The sequence below is a fragment of the Abramis brama genome (assembly GCF_963993115.1).
Source record: "Abramis brama genome assembly, chromosome: 14".
NCBI lineage: Eukaryota > Metazoa > Chordata > Actinopteri > Cypriniformes > Leuciscidae > Abramis > Abramis brama.
In genome coordinates this window covers 14,386,355-14,411,014 of record NC_139976.1, presented here as the reverse complement: position 1 = coordinate 14,411,014, position 24,660 = coordinate 14,386,355, and the positions used below count along the sequence as shown (strand labels likewise).

The following is a 24,660-nucleotide window of genomic DNA, read 5'->3' as shown; positions in this document are numbered from 1 at the left end:
ACAAAGGTTGTGAAGTCAAAAAGAACCATGGGCTATAATATATATAGACATATTAATATACATACATACATATATGTACACACACACACACACACACACACACACACATATATATATATATACAGAGAGGCTATACAATCTCACTAAAGTGAGTACACCCCTCACATTTCAGCAAACATTTTAGTATATCTTCTCAAGGGACAATACTATAGAAATTAAACTTGGATATATTTTAGAGTAGTCAAAGTGTTGCTTGTATAGCAATATATATTTACTGTCCTCTGAAAATAATTCAACATACAGACATTATTGTCAAAATAGCTGGCAACAAAAGTGAGTACAGCCTAAGTGAACATGTCAAAACTGTGTCCAAAGTGTCAATATTTTGTGTCAGCACCACTGTTATCTATAGCACTGCCTAGCACTCCTATGGAATTCACCAGAGCTGCACAGGTTGTTGCTGGGACCCTCTTCCACTCCTCCACAATGACATCACGGAGCTGCTGGATGTTAGACACATGGTGCTTCTCCACCTTCCACTTGAGGACGCCCCACAGGGGCTCAATAAGGTTCAGGTCTGGAGACATACAGTACTTGGCCACTCCATCACCTTCACCTTCAGCTTCCTCAGCAAGGCAGTTGTCATCTTGGCGGTGTGTTTGGGGTCGTTATCATGCCGTTCGGCACAGTTTCTGAAGGGAGGGCATCATGTTCTGCTTCAGAATGTCGCAGTACATGTTGGAATCCATGTTTTCCTCAATGCATACATAAATACATACATACACACACACACACATATATATATATATATGAAGAGTTCAGATGCAAAAGCCTCTAAGTGCCATCTGAAATTTTCTTCTAGAATGATCATTTTTATAAAGCTTGTATATTTAAGTTAAGTAATTTCACTTAAATGACAATTAATAGGTAATTTGCATTGCCATTTAAGTGAAATTGTTGAACTTAAATATACAAGCTTGATAAAAATGATCATTCTAGAAGAAAATTTCAGATGGTACTTAGAGGCTTTTGCATCTGAACTCTTCATATATATATATATATAGACCCTTTCCAAAAAATTAGAATATCATGGAAAAGTTTATTTATTTCCATAATTCCATTCAAAACGTTAAACTTCCATAGATTATAGATTCAGGGCCCACAACTTAAACGATTTTGAGTATTTAGTTGTTTATTTGTACATAATTTGGGCTTCCAGCTCATAAAACCCACGAAAACAGGATTTCAAAAAATTAGAATATTACATGAAATCACACAGTAATTACACAGTGATACCATGGTCATTGAACCAGGTTTTGGTTCTTTTGGCAGTGTGGGCAGGTGCAAATCCTGCTGGAAAATGAAGGAAGCATGAAGTGCTCTGAAAATGTCCTGGTAGACGGCTGCGTTGACTCTGGATTTAATAAAGCACAGTGGACCAAAGTCCTCTTTTCTGATGAGAGCAAATTTTGCATCTCATTTGGAAACCAAGGTCCCAGAGTCTGGAGGAAGAATGGAGAGGCACACAATCCAAGATGCTTGAAGTCCAGTGTGAAGTTTCCACAGTCTGTGTTGGTTTGGGGAGCCATGTCATCGGCTGGTGTTGGTCCACTGTGCTGTCCACTCAACGCAGCCGTCTACCAAGACATTTTCAGAGCACTTCATGCTTCCTTCAGCAGACAAGCTTTATGGAGATGCTGACTTCATTTTCCAGCAGGATTTGCACCTGCCCACACTGCCAAAAGAACCAAAACCTGGTTCAATGACCATGGTATCACTGTGTAATTACTGTGTGATTTCATGTAATATTCTAATTTTTTTAAATCCTGTTTTCGTGGGTTTTATGAGCTGGAAACCCAAATTGTACAAATGTACAAATAAACAACTAAATACTTGAAATCGTTTAAGTTGTGGGCCCTGAATCTATAATCTATGGAAGTTTAACGTTTTGAATGGAATTATGGAAATAAATAAACTTTTCCATGATATTATATATATATATATATATATATATATACACACACACACACTAGTATACTATTATACATAATGTTCAATATAATGGCTGTACATTGCTAAAAATGGTATTGCCATCTATAGTTCCACGAAGAACCTTTAGCATCCATGGAATCTTTTCAGTGCACAAAAGATTATTTATAGTGGAAAATATTTAGATTATTATTGTTCTTTACACCAATAATAATAAAAATGGCTCTTTTAAGAACTGATTACTGAAAAGTTCTTTGGGGAACTCAAAATGGTTCTTGTTTGTCATCACTGCAAATCCCTCCCCTTTTGGAACTTTTGGAAATGTATGTCCCAACTTTTTGATAAATTGTTTCCTCTAAAATGTATATGCCTATTAGCTGGACCAGCCTGAAAATGACTGCAAGTGATTTGAGCATAAGAAAAGTATGATATTTTATCTTGTTGAAATGAAATCATGAAAAACACTTTTTGGACATTTCAGTCTTTGCCCGTTTAATTAAGCAGAAGTTTTCCTTGCAGATGAAAGTAAGCTGTTAGGGAGGTGCCTACAGGTCATCAGTCATTGCAGATCATATGTTATGAAATTAGCATGACATTCATTCATCACTCCCATTGCGAGAGTTTTAATAATGGTATCCATTACAATGTTTCCTATGAAAAAATAAACACTCAGACACAGAGTGTAGGCGTTTGTGCAGCGCCCCTGCTGGAGTGCATTGGTAATAACTTTATTGCAAAAATACAAGTTCACTCAACCTCAAGCATTTACAAATGAGTCCCGAAATGGAAAACCCTTGAAATGCCATTTCATCTTTGAGAAATCCACCTCTCGCTGGCTACAACTCGCATTCAAAGGCTGTTAACTGTACAGACATTAATAAGTAAAGATTCAACAATTCAGCAGAAAATCATTTTCTTCCTCAGTATATAGGAAAAGAAAAGAAGAAAAAATATTTGATTTTGTCCCAGTCTGACTCTTTGCTGGTAGATCAGGAGAGAGCATTTTGCATAGCATACTCATACACCATCTTTGCTACATTCTCAAACATCCTTTAAACAAAAGGAAAGATGAATAAATGAAAAAAAAAAAAAAACATATCTTTGTGTTAGAGCCAATCTTTGGTTAAGACAAAGTTAAATAAGATCTATTTCTCTTTAAGTTATATATTTTATAATTAATTTTATTTTAGCGCTCAAAGGCATATCACAGCACAATATGATTAGAATGAAAAGTTAAATACTGCATTAATCATATTATATTGTGATCCGACATCTGTTGGTCAGTATTAGATTTTCATTAATATATCTCACAAATCTTATGTTTATTTGAATAACAGTATGAAAGCATTCCTTGCACAAGGCCACTCATATACTGTCCAAATTTCAGTCTAGTGAAGCTTTGCATATAAGCTTCATGTACGCTATCAGGGCCAAACATTCTTCAGCTGTGTTGCTTTAAAGTATAATCTAGAAACAATGTAGATTCTACAAAATCGAAACCCTCAACTATTACAGGCCTGAAGATCCATCATGTGCCAGCAGACTCATAACTGTGGTTTCAGTGACACTGCAAGTTAAAATAAAAATCGAATCAAGTAAAATAAACAATAAAAAGGAAGCTTAACTTGGCATATCTCCCTGTATAAACGGGAGAACTGTCAATGGAATTAAAATAGCAGAATTTCTCCAGCTTTACACTTCTGAAGTGTACTATACTTGTCTTAATGCAGATAATAATTATTACCACTAGAATTGATTAACATTCCATAACGTCATTACGTAGTTTCTCCATTCCTCTGTATATTTCTTAGGATGTCATAGTTTTTTTATTAACAATAAATTTATTTATTAGTGTATGTTCAGTCAAACATGTACACAGTCTTTGCCTGTAACACGAGACACAAAACAGCTGTGTGCTACAGGGAATGCCCGTATCAGAGAAGTAGGAGGAAAAAGGTTAGAAGAGACAGTCTCGTTCCGTTCTCCACGCCAGGGCCGCAGATTTACATGCCTGCTCCGACAAAAAGCACCAGAGCTGAGAGATGACACCGTACAAAACATCTCTATTCACTTAGTACAGGATAAAGTACTTAGCATCTACATGACAATAACCCACCCGCTACCAAAAAAAATTTGCAGGAGAGTTGGGAAAAATAGTTCCGCAAAGCAACAACGATTTCCGGGACATTGGTTTGCAGAGGATTTGCATCGTGGGACAGGCGAGGAGGAAGGGTAAAGTGTGTTTTTTCATACACTACTGGTCAAAAGTTTGGATTTTTTTGTTTTTTTAGGTTTTTGAAAGAAGTCTCTTATACTCACCAAGGTTGCGTTTATTTTGATAAAAACTAGTAAAACAGTAATAATTGGGAAATATTATTGCAATTTACTGTTTTCTAAAAATACATTTTAAAAAGTTATTTATTCATGTGATGGCAAAGCTGAATTTTCAGCAGCCATAATTCCAGTCTTCAGTGTCATTCTAATATGCTAATTTGGTACTCGAGAAACAAAGTAGCACAACCGTTTTCAACATTGACAAGAAATGTTTCTGGAGCAGCAAATCAGCATATTAGAATGATTTATGAAGGATCATGTGACACTGAAGACTGGAGTAATAATGCTGAAAATTCAGCTTTATTTTAAATTGTAATAATTTTTCACAAGATTACAGTTTTTACTGTATTTTTGACCAAATAAATACGGCCTTACCGAGCATAAGAGATGTCTTTCAAACATTAAAAAAAAATCCTAATTATTCCAAACTTTTTACCGGTACTGTAAAAGTCAAAGAGGGCAGAGTTACAATAAGCCCCTCCCCTTTTACTACCCAACACATGCACACACGCATACACACAAACACACATTTACTGTTTAGTGCAGCATGGAGGTACAGTATGATTCTCCTCTGCAGTTAATTGAACATTTTAGTTAATTAAGTTAAGTGCTCTGGGTTGGATGGCTCACTGCGGGGGGTCCGGGTCTGGACCCCACGCTCCTAACATTGCATGCTGCAGGTCTGACCATAGGTTAGTCATACACACACACACACCTGAGCCCCAAAGCATCACACCATACCAGTGCTCGTGAAAAAAAATAAAATAAATTGGTTTCTGTGGCTCTTTCCAGCATGCTGTGGATCGAGTTTTGGGGGCTTTTGCATGGAAAGATTTACCGACTAGAGCAGGGTAATGGAAGAACATCACCCCAGGACCAATACAGAGTGCAGGGTGACTGAGGATGGCATCAGGTCTCGGGAAGTGCTCCTTCCAGTTCTCCAAGAAACTGTGAAGAGAATGGGATTGGTGTGCAGAAAGGTTGCCCAGAGGAAGAAATACATCTGTGGAAACCTTCCAGGGCTGGAGGACATGGTTGCATCCAAAGCCAATTGGTTGGGACACCTCAGTGCTGGACCGTAGTGCTTCCCCCTGGAGACAGTTTGACGCCCGTCAAACACAGCCAGAAGCTTGGAGAACCTCTGGAGACGTCCTGCAGTGGGGTAGGATGGAGTGTGAAGGACAGGATCCAGACCAATCAAAGAAAAAAAAAGCAACAACAAAAGAGGAGCTCCTTCAACAGCAGTAAGGAAACGAAAATGAAGCAAATGCAGAATGTTTAGCAGGGTGGCCACTGGAGCCTGGACTCAAATGCAATGCAATGGCAGAAACATGAATGCGGAACAAGCGGGAAATGGCCCTTTGAATGGAGGAGGTGGTCATGGAAATGGAAAACGAGAGTTAGCTTTACCTGGGGCCTCTCTGCAAGGCCCAGGCTGCTGAGACAGAGGTGAAGATGATGGAAGGAGATGAAGATAGCTGGGCTGGAGCAGATGGAGGTCTGAATGAGACAATGGAAACTGAAGGCAACTAGGTGAGTACATGGAGCTGTGATATGGCGAAACCCCGGAGTCCCCCAGCTAGGTACACACACAAAACACACAGACATTGATATGCACAAGGCCGAGAAATCACACAAGTGCATTCAGTCAAAAGAGAGAAAAAGAGGAAAAGAGAGGGGTAAGATGGGGAGAGAGGAAAAGATGGGGAGCACAAAAGTAAGGCATGAAAAGAATCAGGGGCCTCATTTATAAAATGCACATAAGATCAGATCTGATCCCAAGTCAAAAATGAGGAACAAATTGAGATTTATTAAAGGGATAGTTCACCCAAAAATGAGCACTCTGTCATCATTTACTCACTCTCTTATGGTGTCAAACCTGTATGACTTTCTTTCTTTCTTCCTTCTCTGGAATAAAAGAAGATATTTTGAAAAATGCATGTTTTTTTTATTTATTTTTTATTTGTCCATACAATGTTTTGTCACTGACTTTCATTTTAAGGACAAAAACAGTTAATTCTTCAAAATATCTTCACTTGTGTTCCACAGACGGAAGAAAGTAATACAGGTTTGGAATGACGAGAGGGTGAGTAAATGATGTCTGAATTTCCATTTTTCGGTGAACAATACTTTTAAAAGCAGAAACTGATGTGAAAATGTTCTTACACGAACAGCAAGTGAAAAGCAGCTGTACAAGCTATTTTTGTGCTCATGCACTGGTATGCCAGTGCACGCTGACATGATTTTATAATGACTTTCAGTGATGCAAGTGCGATGAGTGAATAAATGAATGAAATGAGTAACCACTTGTATATGCTATCTTAATATTTAATATGCAATATCAATATTCAATATCAATCCACATTCTGGCCGTACTACATACTGTATATATTTCAGATATCTTATTAAAATCTTATTTTATCTTTGTTTTTTACAAACCTGAAAAATAACATAACATTAAAAAATCAACATAATTTTGTATAAAATAAATAAATAACTGCAAGAATTCTACATTCATAAAAAAGGTAATGTTGAGGGTTTGAATGACAAGGAATTATTTAATTAAATTATTAAGAATGAAACATAATAAATGGCAAAAGTTGGGGCTGGAGAGTAGTAAAAAAAGAAGTCCTATTTATTTAGAACATAATCATGCATACGGAAATTCTCTAATAGCTGTACACTCTTTGGGAGCGAGTAAACCTCTTTTCAGAATTAAGGTTTAAAGAGAACATGGCTTTAAAAATAATGTGCATGTAAATGTGATGAATTAATTAATCTAAAATTAATAATAAAAATGTATCACTGACAGGATAATGAACTGAATATGTAGATACACAGTATTGGCAGAAAACTAGGATGTAGTAAGGTGGACCTAATAAACCAAGTTTGATTAATTACTTCTTTCATATGCGCTCATTCATGTACATAAAATTTAAAAATGATTAATAGAGCATTAATCATTAATAATGGATAATAGTGTATACAAATGTATAAATATTTGGGAAGATGATTACATGCATGTCTTTATAAATGGGACACCAGGCCTCTTTTCAAATGTAGTGAAGTTACAGCATATGGACACAGGATGGCAGTATGACTCAGTAAGACAATGAGAAGTTTTGCATATGTTTGTGATTGCCTTCAATGTGTTGGTGCACATGAATGTCATGTGACAATCCAGTTATGCATTCATATATTTCCAGGCATACAATACATATTAGAAATGAAAGAATGCCAAAACAACACACTATGTATACCAAGAAGTATGTAAAAATATGAAGTGTACATAAAATAGCCTGAAGCTCAGCAGTGATCGGCAAGGGTAAGGCAGCACACATTTATCAGGCTAAAGTGGCAGTAGCTGCATGTTAGCAATCTCCTGCATAGGTGACAGCGCTCTTATCAGGTTTCTAGGGCAGATATTTGATCCCTCACCCTCCTTTGGCCCCTCTACCAAACTCTTGCCAATCACTAGCCCAACTATTTCACTCACAGATTACATAAGCCAGTCAGAGTTCCTTTTAGTCTTATTCATGCGTGGGATACTTACGAAGCTTCGGGAGACAGCAAGTCGGTTTTGGCGTCTCCCTATCACAGTTCCACTCAGACTGCGAGCAATACGGCGCAGGTGATCTGCATCATACTGGTCTTCCTCTCCTGACCGCAGCTCTTGATGGGCCACTGACAGGGACTACAGACAACAAAGAGTTACTGCAGCAAAAAAGAAAGTCTGGATGAAACCAGACACAACACCCAAACAAAATCAACACGTGCTAACAGATCGTGTGCTGTATGAAAAACAGACTCTGATGTGGAGAGAAACCAGACAACAAAAACAAAACGAAGATACAGCAATCCCTCATTAAAGAAGCAGCAAATAATAAACACACAAAATAAGTAAAGGAAACCTAGATTATTTACACTAATGTTGGGTAGCATCTAATGTAGCCCACATACTACACGATTTTAGCCCTTCATTTTTGCACTTATCGTAAGTTGAAATCTGAAATCTGAAGCAAATGGGGAAATGTTCCGATGCGTTGCAGATGCCAGAGCACATTAAATATCTAGACCTGTCTACGATCTAAGTCCTGCAGTGTTTTGATTGGAACTGACATCAGTGGCCAGAGATAGTTGTGTAGTTAAAAAAGAACAGGTTGTCCAAATAAAGGAAAAATGCACAGTAATTTCAAAAATATTATAAAGTATGGGCGGTAGGAGGATGGGAAAGAGAATATCCATAATTTGAAAAATTTATCTTGGTCAGAGTTTCGCAATTAGATCTTCAGACACCTCATTTCTTACCATGTTTGTGTATCCAGTAGGGCTGCTACAACCTGGTGGTCCATAAGCGGTTCTCTCGAGCTCAGCCGTGGGGGTTCGAGAACGTCCAACTCCGGTGAGTAGCTTTCGTGCAGCAGGAGATACTGTGCGAGAAAATCAAGGCAGAGTCAGTGGTTAAAATTACCACAGCTGTACAACCTTTTGACGATTGCTTCTAAAATCTCTGTGAAGTTCAATTTCTAAAGGGGATTTACAAAACGTTTATCCATTAAAGATGGGACACTGCCCACTTTATTTGGACCAACTTGCTCCTCAGGATCACAACCTGTAAGTATGTTTAATTATTAGTTTTGTGTTTTATATTGTGTAGGTCTCCGGTTTACGCACGTTATTACTGTCTTACTGAAATAGTTCTGCTAATAAGCTTTGGACCAACTATTACAGTACCTAAAATTGCATCCATTAATCCAGATTGTCTGTTGTTGTTACTTTGAGTAATGATAAAGGATGGAGCAAGATTTGTTTTACAAATTTTAATGTTACATCAGTCATTCACTGGAACATAGGTGAGTTGGCTGTGTATATATATAGGCCTCCTCTCGTACTGATTAGATAGGCAATTTGAACGTGTTCCTCACGAACTTTGTTAATAAAACATTAAAAAAGACTGGACTTCGCCCACCAAAAAAAACACCAAGACAATCTAAGACAATCTAATTTACCTTGTCTCCCAACAGCAGGTGAGCTGGTACCACACAGGGCTCGGCCAGGACCCGGGCCAGCCTGGAGACTAGCCTGGTAGAGTGAGTCCAATTCAGAGAGTTCCTGGTCCTCTGCCGCTGTGGGTTCCAGCTCCATGCTTTGGAAGTTTGAGTGCTTAGAGATGTTCTTCTTCCTGGTGCTAATGGGACTGTGAGGAGCAAGGTGTCTTCCAGGTGTGTGTTGATAGAGAGCGGTTCCTGTCCGCTGGTTCTGGTCAGGTGGTGTGTCGTAGGGGGTGACGACAGCATCAGGGCGGTCTAGGCTCCAAGAGGACCAATGACGGGTAGCAACAGGAGGGGTCAGTTTGGTGCATGGCTGGGAAGATGCAGACAGGGGCTGCCATATGGGGGCTCGTCGGGGCATTGCCCCCTTCTCCTCAACAGGGGCAGGTGGTGGACTGGTGGCCCTGCTGGATTGGGGTATCCGGTCTAGACAATCTGCAGTGCCCTGCCACAAAGGAGGATTTGGAGATTGAGAGAATGAAGCTTGAGGGTGCTGACAGCTGGAGATCTCTTCGTCCTCTCCCAAAACACCCCAGAAGTCAAGGGGCAAAGAAGGTAGAGATATGGCCAGGTGCTTGCGTATGGGCATGATCCGAATGCCTGATGCTTGGAGAACATCTGATAACCTGATGCCACCCCATTCCTCCTTATTCTGGGTTGACCAACTGCTACGTTCATCTGGCTCTTGGGGTTGCGCCTGAGAAGAGGCAGGCCGAGGGTTGAGCGATGGGTGGCTAGAGGACTGAGATGGGGAGTTTGTACAAGAGGAGGGTGATTTCATGTGTTGAGGAGAGGGTGGGCCAAGCACAGAAAACTGATTGGTCTCCCAGACCTCTTCCTGATTGTCTGTCAACAATACTTGGTCCGGGCCAGGGTGTTCACTGCAGAGGAAAGAAGAGTGAGAGAAGGATACTGGTAAGACACTGGCTGAAAAAAAAAATGAGCATGGTTATTATGTGAAATCAGTAGTCATGTTCAACATTATCACTCAATTAATGTCACTAATTAAATTATTGGCACAATTAATTTCATTAATGGCATAATTAAAATACATTAATTAAATTAATTACATTTTTAAAATAATTAAAGGCATTTATTTAAATTAACCATGTTTAATGTTACATTTTGTACTTAAAACATTAAGGGTTGAAATTACTTATTACTTATTGTTTACTAAAATTATTTAAAATGGTTTTCTTAGTTGAAATAAAGCTAATAAAATAAATTACATGAAAAACTAGCTGTCAAGGAAAGCTTTTTTTAGTTTTTGTTTGAGCAATAATAAATTACTAAAACTGAAATAAAAACATTTTAAAAAGACAAAAACTACTGAAAAATATATAAATAGATATAAATATATAATATATAAATATAAAAAAATATAAAATATAAATATAAAAAAGTATATAAATAATACTAAGGTAACACTGATTAACACTTTTGTATTATGTGAGATGAAATGGTTGTTTTTGTCAGTAAATCACCCTACATTATGCTGAAGGACATAACTTTTTACCCCTTGATTTCCTTGTGCATAAAATGTGCACTGTGCATGTGCTAAAAGGTTTAACTTTTTATAGATACAGTCAAACATAAAATTCACATACACATCTGATATATATTTTATACTACTAGGAGTATGCACTATGTATTCAGTCACAGAGGCAAACAAACATAAAATAAGAACCCCTGAGTTATAACTCTTCTATAAGAACAATTGGTGTTAGGAATATTTGTAAAATTGAACCTCAAAGTGAAATACAAAACAATACTCATTCATTCACATCAAAATATTCATTTATGTCAATGTTCATCCCTACCTGAAAATGGCTTTGTTGCATGAAACCCATTCTAATACATTTTCGAACTAAAAAAATCACGATGCTTCCAAGGACCAAATTCAAGGAGACCTGTGTCCTTCACACCAGTATTCATGAGCCACTTCTCATAGAATGCATACACACACACAGTCCCCATGTGCCTTCCACAGCTGACGCACTACGCGACCTTGACATCATTTTCATAGTCGTCATATAAACCAGAGTTACAACAGCCATAAATACGCCCAAAAGATCCCCAGAAGTGGAGAGCGCGGGAATGAGAGTTGGCTTTGCTCCAGAAGGGAAACCTGCTCGCTCTAATACCAGTAAAACGCCTTTGAAATATTTAAACACACAATTCTCAGGATTTTTAATCCGTTGTGCAGTTGCTGAATCTGACACTGTTAACATTCATGGTGTCTCACAGTCTAATATATTAGTAAGACAAGCCTGCTTTTGAAGCTGGGTATGACAAGAATCGATGGGTCTTAAGACAAGGTCTTAAGAATGCAAGCCTAGACACCCCTTTTATCCCTTAGATTGTTTTTGTTTTTCTTACTTACTCCCAAGGCTCCATTAATAAGGCAAATACCCCTTCATTAGCATTAAACCAGAAATGTGTTTTTAACTTAATTATTTATATTTATAAATAGACCATTATTATAATTACTCAGATGCAACCTTAAAAATATCAATACCATGGGAGAAAAAAAATTCTAAGTAGCTTAATCTCAAATTTAAATGTTTGGAGAAACTACAGAATCTTATTTTAAAACAATATTACGTTTTTTAAGGTTGGTTTGATTATGAGAGGCGGGACTGAAAAAGTAAAGATTGTTTAATTGCTGTGGAGAAACAATATGAGTAAAGTACACGGTATATAATATTGTAATAAACACTGTAATAAATATAAAGCAAAACTAATAAAATAAAATAAAATAAAATAAAATAAAATAAAATAAAATAAAATAAAATAAAATAAAATAAAATAAAATAAAATAAAATAAAATAAAATAAAATAAAATAAAATAAAATAAAATAAAATAAAATAAAATAAAATAAAATAAAATAAAATAACAGTGCTGCCTGGAACCTGCTTACAGCCAGTACCCCTAGGATACACCTGGTTGGGAATCACTTGTTTAGAAATTGAGAAAAGCGGTACTACTGTAGGTGGTAGGTGGTTCCTGGTGCCTGCTGTATGCCCTAGAGTGGTTATAGAGCCAACTGAATTGGGAGAAGTTCGATACAGAGGTAAACATCCCTGATTAATGTGCTAGCAGGCTCATTTACTGTAAATACTTCCTCAAGCACTACATTGGGTAATTACCCAAGGGGCTTTGGCCAGGTCAGGCCATACATCACATCAACGCCTTTAATCAATGGAGGGGAAAGAGAAAGCAGGGAACAAGTAAAAACGAACACAGTAAAACAACCGCATTCCATGGGACACACTGCAGCAGAGACCGTTACATTGTTCTGGGAGGCTACTTTATTAGTAAAGTGGCATGCCATGTGATTGTGCATGTTATATTGGTGGTTATTTATCGCTAATTTGTGTTTGCCAATAACTCAGCCGACTGCCTTCTGCTTCTAATACTTGGGCTTATCAGGAATCTTTAACATCCATCCTGATCTGTACATGTGTGATTTTGAATTAAAAAAATAACCTCTGAAAGCTCCAGCACTTTGTAAGAGTGAAATATCAACTGGCATTCAGACAAACTGATCAGTTAGATTATGCCTGCAAGTTAGATGTTTTAAGATAACACTGCATCACAATGACAGACATAAAACAGAAATACAAAGAGATAACACACAGCCTTTCCTCATCACCACTTAACAAAACTCCAACACACTGTAATTGTAATTTATCCTAATTTAAAAAAAAAGCATAGACAAGGATTTGGCTTTCAGACCAAAATATTTTACTTCGGTATGATACCAGCTTTGGCACCTCAGTATCAATTCTACCATACAAACAGATGTTAGGGTAGACTATTATTGTATTTTGTATGACAGATTTGCATGTAACTGGAATATTTACTAATAACTCAAATATACATGAAATCTGGCAGATAAGGCCCATTTGTCATGGAATTAATTAACAACTAATTAACATATTTCATAACTTATGAAAAACAACGATCATCACAAGGTGCATCTCAGCATATAGTTTCCAAATGAATTATTACTGTTTTAAATAATTCTTAGTGAATTAAAATATTCCAGTACATAAAGGTAATATATCATAATTGAGCAAAATAAAAGTTAACATTTGCTCAAATGGATCGGAAATACAAATATGAATATTGACCAAGGAATCCACGTCAAATTTCTTAATTTAAAGTGCACCCATTTCTCCTCAGTCTTGCATGAAGTTTTAGATGATCTCGGCAACACAGTGGGTATTATTATACTAACGATATTATTATATATTATTATAATAATTGATTTATACATTTCATAATCAATACATTTAATTTTGATTCTCAAATCATGCACCAATGCTTTTTTACACCCTTATACAGCAACTCTGTTTTCACGTTTCAAGTCACATAAATTATGTTTGTATGCTGGTATTGTAAAATTTAAAAACAAAATTTAGTACCGCGGTGGTGATTTTGTATCGTTATACCGCACAACCCTAATAGACCCAGGGGTCTGGGAGAGTACTGATCTGAACAAGCGGATAAGCTGGACACACAGGGTGACAGTACAGGTACCTGGTGGGCCCCTGTGGGCGGCTGGGCTCCTGCTGCTGCTCTTGCTCTTGCTGCATGCGCTGCTGTAGGCCCCGCGCTCTCCTCATGCATTTTTGCAGCTTGGCGTCAGCAGCCATAGTCCTGCTATGAGTGTTAGCACTGCCCTCATGCATGGAAAATCTTAGTTTAGCTATAATGCAAAAGAACAACAAAAAGGGAAAGGAAAGAAGAGCAGAAGAAAAGAAAATGCAGAAAAGAAAGAGGTGAGTTATGAGGGGCCGGCATGCGGACCATTTCTTTGTTATAGAAAAGACAACGTAGTGAAATTGAAAGAAATAGGACAGGGTGATGGTGGGATATATTCCACCTTTCACCCCAGAGTGAGGTCTAGGCTGTGTTCAATAGGCAAAGCTTTGCACGCTAGTTTGTCAATGTCGTCACACAGTTGACTGCATTTATAACAGTAGCTTTCAACAGAAGTGTCATGCCCATTTTAAAAGTACCATTTAAATAATAAAAAACACTTTTAGAATTACAATAAAGGTATATAAAAAAGGTGTTGTGGCAGAAGTCATGTTCTCAAATTTATTTTTCATTTTTAAATGTATTTATTATTTTCTCAATTTTAATTTTTTTCCCTCTAATATTTTATATTATTTTACATTTATTTTTATACATAATATTATATATTGATATTATAAAAAAAAAATTATATTACATTTACAAACAACAACAAAATAAAAAATAATAATAATAATTTTCAGTAGGATACAAAGGAGTTATCATAATGTCAAAACCTTTTTTCATACAAACAAAATGCATTGTGATTGCTATCTGCCAAGTTCAATTGAACTTTTACTTGGTTAATTTAAACAAAATTTGTATATTATACAACCCAGGTCCTCGCACATTACACAAAAACTGTCCGCCTATAGCTCCAGAATTGCTCGGAAAAAAAATAGGTGCATGACACTCCTGAGTTTCATCATTTGCATTTTAAAACACATTTCCTGCTGTTATGCAGCGTTTTGCTTACTGAACATACCCGTCCATAATGAGTGACATAAACAGAGTTCAGAAAGACCATAATATGGAGAAGCACTGGGCTGCTCTGCTGAACGACAAGAGAGAAACCAACAACTGTGGATGAGCTTTTAAGCCCTCGTTCACAATGTGAACTAAACAACATGTTGATATTCATCACACCGATTAACTGTTAATTGCCTTCCCCAAAATGAGTTTGCATTAGGAAACAGTTGATTTGGTTGCTCTCCCGTCTGGGGCTGTTATATGGAAAACCGCATGGGAGGTTAGTGTTGCCATGGTTCCCTTGAACCTGTTTCGTTTAAGTCTGGTTTAGCATTAATTCTGCCTATCATAAAAATGCTATTATCAGAACATTTACTGCTGTCAACACCAGCTGCGCCTGAGCTAGCTTTAACTGCCGATGACGTGCATCGCTTTCAATGGGTTGAAAAGGAGCTCTGGGAGATGAAAAGGGGCAAAGTTTTAGGACGGCACACCACTGAAGACACAGGAAGCAGGAGCGACAGCCAGGACAGACATACGAACGTGGACACACAAAACCAATAATGAATTGCAGGGTTGTGGCAGGTGTTGCTTTCATTTGGCCAGAGGAAAAGGAAACTATTTTTTTATATAGTGAAGGCATGACCTTATAGGCTGCCACTGAATCTTAGAGGCCTGTATGCGCTTTGGGCCGAATCAGATCTGTCTCGACGAGACAGTGAAAGTGCTGCTGGGATCTGGAGAGTGGAAATATTTACAAAGGCTGTCTTCCCTTTACATATATTAGTGTTTTGCTGCACACATACAGACAAGCATGCACATATACGCACACACCGTGAGCAAAGCGAGACAGAGACGGAGGGTTTGCAGACCTGGATAGTGGTTTGCGAGCGGTATAAATAGATTTGTGGAGAGTTTTGCATGGCTGAAATTGTTCTCTGCTCATTAATCATTCAAGCAAGTATGCCAGCACCTCGGACAAAACCGTTGTTGTTCCAGGTAAGCGAGAGATACAAAGCCACCTTTTTTGTTTCAATTTGAAGAGTGCTGAGAGATTTAGACAGGATTGTGTGGCAGTATCCACACACAACGGCTCAGCAGAATCACAATCCAATCCTTCCAGCAAAGGGGATTTATAGGGGTCGGGAATGTTATGATGGTGAATCCAGAACGGATTTAAGCTCTGTTAGCGTGTGGCTGTGGGTGAGGCCCATTCAAATGGTGATCCAAATGGAGGGCTCACGCACAGAATAAAATGTTTTAAAAAAATAAATAAAAAATAAGATTAAAATTGTTCCAGCCTCTGTCTGGCACAGATCGGGGCTCTCAAATGGCAAAAGCCAAGCGCATGTCTGGCACAGATCAGGGGCTCTCAAATGGCAAAATCAATAGCACGCCGCTATTAGCGGTATTAACAATCAACAGGCAGAGCCACATTCCCAGTCATCCAATCAGATTGTGAAAATCTGTGCAAATGGTGACTCAGATCAGAGCACTAAGAAAACAAACATAGGGATGCATCAAATTTCAAATTACAATAACAAAATACTAAAAGTATACTTTTAAAAATTGTAAATACAATAAATATAAACAGATTTTATTAAAAAAAAATAATAGGCCTAATTATTAAAAAAACTATTCTGTTCAATACAGATAAGGTGAATATTATTTTCATGTTATCAATAACTCAGTAAATAAATTCTATACTATTTTTTATTAAAAAGTAAGTTAATTTAGGCATGTACAATTAAGCATGTACAATTTTACCAAAAATATCAATTCAAAATTCTCAAATATTAACTGATATAGTACCAATATAGTGCATCCCTAGAGACCAAAAAGAAGGATTGGATGACAAATAATATTTCACACACATAAGCGAGTAGACCAGCACACAGAGAGACAAACAGAAGCAAACACACACACAGGGTGCTGCAGGAAGGAAAGGCAGTGTAAAAATGGTTGGTTTGTGTCGTGTTGCAAGGACAAGAATGTTTTTGGGAGGTGCTTTCTTACTAAATGGACCTAGAAAGTGCATATATTGGGTAAGTGCTGGTTACCCGAGCAGATAGCGTAGGATTTGGGCGTAGCAAGCAGAGGCAGGTTAGAATTACTTACACACAGCGTGGTGGGAGAGCGCCAGGGCTGTAGCTGTGTCCCCAGCTTGCTCCAGACGCAGCGACTGCTCTAAGAGAGAGTCAGCCTCCGCCAGGCAGTGCTCAAAACTGCCCCCCTTCCCTGCAATTAACACACCAAGGCCAGGCCTCTGAGAACACGCTCATACACGCACAAACACTGCTCACAGGAGCCCCTGTGTGTTCCCGGGAACACGCCACTCACAACGTTTGCACGGCTTACCGGCAATGGAGATGTCAACTGACACACAAGTGCACACAGTATAATGACTGCCACCAGCACAACTCAAACACAAGTAGACATGTACAGTAAGTACACACACAGTACACACTGACTAGGGAAATCGCTGATTTAAGATTAAAAATGTAGCATTTTAATTGATTTAAAAAAATACTGCAGAGTGTATTGGTGAATTTTTATGAAATATGTCTCTCATCTACAATATTTATATCATGGTACATGATATTACAGTGATATTTCAATTATTTTATTATTTAAATATACTAAGACATTGGATTAGATGTAATTATAAGAGAGTAGAGTGTAAACTTTTACTTCTAAATATCTCTGCTGAGAAAAAAGCTTGAACCGGCCTAAAGTGGTTAGCTGGTTTAAACTGGTCTAGCTGGTCTCCCAGCAAGGCTATTCTGGAGTTAAACTGATTTAGCTGGTTGGTCAGCCTGATCAGGTAAAAAGTGGGCAAAACCCTCTAAAACCATAAAAACAGACCAGCCAAAACAGGTTAGCTGGCTGTCAAAATGATCAATTAATAAATGTATAATATCAACCGATAATTAATATGGTACCAATGTATTGTGCATCCTTAGAAACCAGCCTAAAGTCATTTGCTAATCTTAGATCAATTAAACAAATCAATTAACAAATCTCTAATATCAACTGATAATCAATATTATACCAATATATTGTGCATCACAAGAATCCAGCCAAAAGTGGTTTGCTAATTTTAGCTGGTTTATATGGTATATGGCCAAGTTGGTGTTAAATTGGTCTGGTCTTCCTGCATGAAAAATCTGCTGTTAATTTGGTTTAGCTGGTCAGTCAGCCTGATTAGGTGAAAAAGAGGCAACCCCCCAGAACCATCAAAGCTGACCAGCTTTAACAGCTTATTAAGCCAATATTATGACCAATATGGTACCAATATGGTACCAATATATTGTGCATCCCTAGAAAACCATCTAAACACATCAGTCTAACCGGCTTAGCCAGGCTGGGAGACCAGTTAACCAGTTTAGGCTGGTTTAAGCTGTTTTTTTGCGGAAGGGATTGCTCATAATGCAAAGCTGTGGCTCTGTCAGCTCTCTCTTTAAACACAAATTCTATCTCTTTTCATTTGGTTTCTGACTGTTCGGCCCAGTGTGGCATTTACCCTGGTGCTGAAGTTCGTCCAGGTCCATGAACTTGCTGGGTCTGGGGTTGAAGCCCTGCGCTGCTTCTCTCTCCTTCTCCTTCTTCCTCTGGAGCTCCTGCTGCCTGGCCCTGCGAGCAACTTCCTCTTGCAATTCATCCAGCTCGCTGCGCCCCTCTCCTACACACATACACAAACACATAAATAAATAACAGTAATATTCATGTCTTAAGTTGACATGAACACCTTGTAGCAATAGTGGGTTAAATGCACAAAGGCAAAGACTGGCGTTGAGACGGTGACTTACCGAAACTCAGTGGAGTGCTGCTCCAGGTGGGTGATTTGAGGTCTTGCAGGATGGCACTGCTGCTTTTGGACTTGGGCACTGTGCGCCAGGAGGGCCCAGAAGTTACTGGCCTCTTACTGCCACTGTCCCTAAGGCAGAGTGGAGCAGATGTCATGATACTCAGACATCATGAAAGTCAGTCTCAGTGTCTATGTAGTAAATCAGCTTGTGTAGGCCTATACATAACATTAAGGCTTATGGTTAATATTTGGCTTATTCGATATTTTGTTGCCAATACACAATAAACCAACATTGTGTGAATATTGAAATAATACCATCATATAATTCTATGTCTATTAAGTAAATTTTATGTATTGACATTTAGAGTAGGTCTGTATTCATAAGAGTTGTGTCAAAATATAACATTGTGTCAAAATATCAAATATGATGCAGCATGAATTTGAGGTATCATTCTAATATGCTGATTTGGTTCTCAAGAAACATTTTGTATTATTATCAATGCAAAAAAAAAAAAAAAAAAATTGTGCGGCTTAATATTTTTGTGGAAACCTTGATACATTGTTTTTCAGGATTCTTTGATGAATAGAAATGTTAGAACAGTATCTATTTGAATATAATAATACATTTTTCTTTTCAATATTTATATTTAATACACATACCTGTGAGCACTGGTGCTCTGGTTGTCGCTGAGGGGCATGTCCATGCTGATGGGGCTATTGCTGTTCCTCTCACTGCTTTCGTAGCCACTCTCCATCCTCTGGATCAGCCGAGGCTGCTGTTCTACGCCTCTTAAAGGTGGTGGGATCGGTAGATGTTCCACTCCTGTCTCTGACACGCACCCTGAGCCATCGGTCATGGCTCCAGTCTCTTCTGCTACAATATTTGACCCTCCCGCCGCAGCCCCTGAGACCAGCTCGCTGTGCACCGGTGAAATCGTGTCTTCCGGCAGCGGGGAGGGCCCGAGCGTGGCGTACCCAGGCGGCCGATGCCTTTCCCGGCTGAAGATGCTGTCAATGTTCAGGGCCTCTCTCCTGGGTCTCCAAGTGGGCCGATAGCGCCCTCCGCTGGAGCTGGACTTAGACTCACTGCTGGTGCTCTCGTCTTCCCAGTCCCTCGACCGAGCCCCAGCCTCCGAGCCGCCCACCCCTGAACTAGAGGACGATGAGAGGGGTCTGCTGTGGATCATATTCACAGTCTCTTTATAATCCTGCAGATGGCCAGTAGAAGAGGTTCTTGGTGTACAAAGGGGAGTGGCCTGGTCTTTAAGAACCTCCCCTAAAAAAAACAGACTTGTACAATTATCAAAGTTAGAATATATATATATAAATATATTTGAAAGTTGCATCCAAATTTGACGAGGCACGTGCCTTCACAGTTGGATTTCGCATGACGATTTGCTGGTGACATTTATATTAGAGCATGTTTGTGTTAAAGTACCTGCAGTGTCCACGCTGTTTTGGGAACCGCTGCTGTCCTGATTACACACCACAGTTCCCTGAGAGTCAGAAGAGAAATAGGAGGCCATGGACTCATGGTGTGATCGAGAGTGCTTGTAGCTGCAGCTGTCTGTGGAAGAGTCTGTGCGTGTGTCACTTGAAATTGAGGGCTCCCTCCCTGACGACAATAACAACAACAGCAGAGAGGGTATTTAGAAATAGAGAAAGTTAGCTTCAGCTATGCAACTGCGCAAAGCCCAGATCTTAAAGGGATAGTTCACCCCCAAAAAAATAAATTCTGTAAGCATTTACTCATCCTCATCTCATTTTAAACCTTCCACAAAAGAAGAAAATTCAAAGTATGATTGTACTTTTCAATGCAAATGACAACAAATACAGACTGAAGCTTTCAGACTTGGATGTAAAAAAGGATGTAAAAGCTCTATACATGTTGCCCATATGATTTGTGCACTATAATCCAAGTCTTCTAAAGCAGTGGTTCTCAGCCAGGGGTCCGGAGATCACTAGGTGGCCTCAATGGCTTAAAATGTTGTAAAATAAGACAAAACAAGGAATAAAATATGGTAAAACAAGATTCAATTCACTCCCTAAACAACAGTTTTTCTCTATGAAGAATCAGGATTATCTTAAAACACCTATACATATGAGTAAGCACAAGTGTGATTTCTAGTCCAGGAAAAGTCATAAAACAGAAGTAAAATAATGGGGAAAAAGTCATGGGGTCTCTGAATATTGTTGTGAATATTACTTTGCAGTCAAAATGGCTGAAAACCACTGTTTTAAAGCCATACTATACCTTTGCGTGAGAGATGGAACAAAATTTAAGTTGTTATTCACTGAAAATCATCCCCTCCATTGAGCTGTAACTCAAGAAACACTGTAACTGCATCACTGAGCAGTGATTTGTGAACCAAAGTTGTTAATCCGTTAACCAGATCAGGCCAATGCATGAATTTAATCATTCAGATAAAAAAAATTTAACCTGATTCAATAAAAAGCAAATTAATTAATTTTTTTTTAGTGTATATTGCTTTGTTTGATTCTGAGAATTAGACATCATAAGTAGTATTGTTTCTTTTGTTTAACCCTCTACCTCTCCGTCCTGCCTCTCACTTCCTTTTAGCCTCACCGGAGTCTTCGCTGTCATAGCCAGCCTTGCTGCTGTGATGCAGGTCTAACTGCGCTGCCAGCATGTCCTGCGATGACACGGGCGTTCCTCGAGGGTCAGCATACAGCAGCAGGAGTGGCTGGTAGTGGCCCTTTATACATCTCGACACCACATCCTTCCATTTGGGTCCAATCTATGACAGTTTAGTACATCCTGAGTAAACCGCTCCATTCACAATTAGAAACACTAGAATCAGCTGCTCGAGAAACACGTGTCATTACCTCCTTCACATGTGCGTCATCAAAGTACATCCACTTGCGTATCTTGGTCTGGAAGAAGAAGGTGGAGTAATGCTTGCCGTAGTAGCAAACCATGCCCACAAGGTAAAGCTCTGAATGCTTGGCCCGCTCATCCGTCACACGGTAGAACAGCTGGAGGGCAGGCAAATAAAGAGAGAATTGACCGTGAGGACCAATCAGATTTAGAGTTTGCCATAACTGCAGTGAGGCATTCAATTATTCTAAATATGAACTTGTCAGCAATGGCAGAGCGTGTTTTGAATCATAAGACAATAAAATTAACAGTTAAATTAATATATTTAAAATTAAATTATATTTAGAGTTTGACTTAATGATGTGAATAATTTCAATGTTTGAGCGACAGGTAACTGTTCATGAGAACGCATCTCTAAACAAGGTTCCATGAAAAACAGCATCGAAAAATATTTAAGAATTAGTTCCCTTTCAATTCATGAGTGTAAATTTGAATTGAATTGGTCACACACAAACAGGATGTTAAATGGGATGTAACTGATGTAATTTGGATTGCAATGACAGGAAGAAATTCACTGAATTGCAATAAAAAGTCACACAACAGATTACTTTCATTAGTTTAACAATTTTTATATTATATTAAATATAGTTACACCTCTTTATACCAAATGGCACAACATGCAACCTTATAAAAATAAACAATCACATCAAAATGTAAATTTATTGCCTAATATAATGAGTAAATAACATTTTGGGAAATTAAGTGTTCTTATTCAAAATAGGGATAACACTTCATTAAATATAATAATATCAATAATAACAACAATTATAATGATATTATACATGTGTAATGTATGTATACATTAATGTTAATTAGTTAAATATAATAATAAAAAACATCATCATTTTATATATACATATACAAAATAATAAGTAATTTAGACGTTTTTGAAAGAAGTCTCTTAAGCTCACCAAGGCTGCATTTATTTGCTTTAAACTGTAAAATTGTGAAATATGATTATAATTGTTTTCTATTTTGATATATTTTAAAAGGTCATTTATTCATGGAATGGAAAAGCTGAATTTTAGGCAGCAATTACTCCATATGCATTACTCCATTTATTCTTTATTCACTTAAATTCACATTCTGTGTCCTTTGTGCTACATTGATAATTTTGACACAGATCAAATTCAGAATGGCACACAAACCTGGTATGAAGTACGTGAGAACACTGTTACACTAGTGGGGCTATGGATATATTGAATGTGACAAAGAGTACACTGTGTTTCCTCCTTTTGTCCTGGACTGTGCATAAGAGAAGGGGAGCTGGAAGCTCAAGGTTACTGCGTTAAGGTGGCGACAAAAAGGAACAGCAATAGTGTGTTGTCCGTGCATGCATGAGTCTTACATCACCCAACCGCAGGCACGTGCCCAGGCTGTGGATGACGTCTTCAGCTAGATCAGAGTGGTCTGAGTCCCACACCAGGCCGATGCTGATGATCTCCGGGCAGTTCATCAGAACCCGCCGAATCCGCAACATTTCGCCACAGTTACTCTGAAATGAGACAAAAGAGAAGGCATCGTGATTAGGGCTGCACGATATTAAGCAATTTTTTCTGCGATTTATTGCGATATGAATACAAAGAGTTTCACCAGATTACTTGAATAGCCTCATTCTAGAATGATTGGGGTTGAAAAAAGCAATAATTAAAAAAAGAGCTGAAAAATACTTTTTACTATGAAGATTTTAAATGTGAAATCCTTTTACGGCTGAACAATTTGGGGGGAAAAAAATGTGAACATTTTTGGTGTTCATACTTAGGGTTACTCTTTACAATAACCACCTCAAACCAAAAAGTGAAGAGTTACAAAAAAAAAATACAAAATTCCGATAGGCCACATTCAAACTGCTTTGACCAATTCCATATGAATTATGGAATGTGCATGTGTGTGAGAGAGAAAAGGTGAAGGAGAGATGAAAGAGCACTTCAAACAGTGCAACACGGTCCAGCAGGGCCTTATGTTCAGCACCCAATGTTCTTGCTGTGCTCTTTGAGTCACCGCCCTCTGCCGAGCGCTTTGGCAGCAGTATACGGAAACAGGCATGGAGAAAGGCTCTGGCGACGAGCACCACTGCCAGCCTGACCTCTTCCTTTAACGTACAAAAACCTATCCGAGCACTGCTTTTGTGGAGCCGTCAGCGGGGCGGCACCAGGCTGGCACCAGACCTGGGCAGGAAGGGATTAGACAAAGAGCCCAGTTCTCAGAACCATCCTCTCTCTTTCTCTCCGCCTCAGTCGCTCCATCACGGACAAACACAGAAGCGAGGCGGCCAATGAACAACCAGCAGCGGCAGCACTGCTGAGCTTTGGGACAGACACACAGTGTCCCATTAGAGATCATTGTTAGCCTCGGCTCCACAGTCAGTCCTGCCAAGTGCTGGGAATCCAGACAAACACATGCTTTCAGGGCCAGACGACTAAGCTTCTAAAGAGCAGTGACGTTACAGACTACCGTGATCTCAGTTCCATTTCAATAAAGTCATTTCAGGGAATCAACAAATGGAAAATCACTGGAAATGAAGGCATGGATTTCAGCTCAAATTAATTTGGACTCATTTCGTTGATTCGGTACAGTGTAGACTCAGTCGCTGACATGGGTTTCTCCATAAGCATGCTGAATGATGCTGGAGTGTGTTTGGGATGATGAAATCAGCCGCCTCCTGTGGAGGGGTGAGGGTGCACAGTGTGTGGTAAGAGCTGATCAGCAGCTGGTGTGTAATAGGCCAGGACTGTGTGTGTGGTTGTGTGTTGGGGGTCTTTCGTCTGTTGAGAACATAGGAGTAGTGAGCAAAAGACCCTCTCGGGGGAAAAACAGATGGCCTGTGTGGTTCCATGTGAACAGCAGAGCATAAATGAGTGTGTCTGGGTGGCTTAAAAACAATTACACTTTGGGTGAAGATCAAGTTATTAGACAAAAACAAAATCAAACTAGGCAACATTATTGAAATAAAGTAGGCATGACTTCATTTTATCCAATGGGATTTGATTGAATAGTGAAAATTAGGCTATATTAAGACAATATT

At 38.6% G+C, this 24,660-nt stretch overlaps 1 protein-coding gene across 8 annotated transcripts in view; it reads right to left on the bottom strand.

Annotated features, from left to right (window-relative positions):
* Positions 1-2,672: 2,672 nt before the first annotated feature.
* The window catches only part of usp54b (ubiquitin specific peptidase 54b), a 104,874-nt gene continuing 82,886 nt past the window's right edge, over positions 2,673-24,660 (bottom strand). For 5 of the 8 annotated variants that reach the window (XM_084134278.1, XM_084134277.1, XM_084134276.1 and 2 more), the window contains 14 exons: positions 22,984-23,130; positions 21,584-21,733; positions 21,324-21,495; positions 20,175-20,351; positions 19,397-20,012; positions 18,738-18,865; positions 18,452-18,610; positions 17,047-17,166; positions 13,921-14,089; positions 9,333-10,255; positions 8,632-8,753; positions 7,877-8,017; positions 5,734-5,902; positions 2,673-5,475 (listed from right to left, as the gene is read on the bottom strand). In XM_084134278.1, coding sequence (XP_083990404.1) covers positions 5,189-5,475; positions 5,734-5,902; positions 7,877-8,017; positions 8,632-8,753; positions 9,333-10,255; positions 13,921-14,089; positions 17,047-17,166; positions 18,452-18,610; positions 18,738-18,865; positions 19,397-20,012; positions 20,175-20,351; positions 21,324-21,495; positions 21,584-21,733; positions 22,984-23,130 — 3,480 coding nt within the window. In that variant the 3' untranslated portion in view covers positions 2,673-5,188. The remainder of the gene's footprint in view (positions 5,476-5,733; positions 5,903-7,876; positions 8,018-8,631; positions 8,754-9,332; positions 10,256-13,920; positions 14,090-17,046; positions 17,167-18,451; positions 18,611-18,737; positions 18,866-19,396; positions 20,013-20,174; positions 20,352-21,323; positions 21,496-21,583; positions 21,734-22,983; positions 23,131-24,660) is intronic. The other 3 variants (XM_084134282.1, XM_084134279.1, XM_084134283.1) reach the window with 3 other exon arrangements.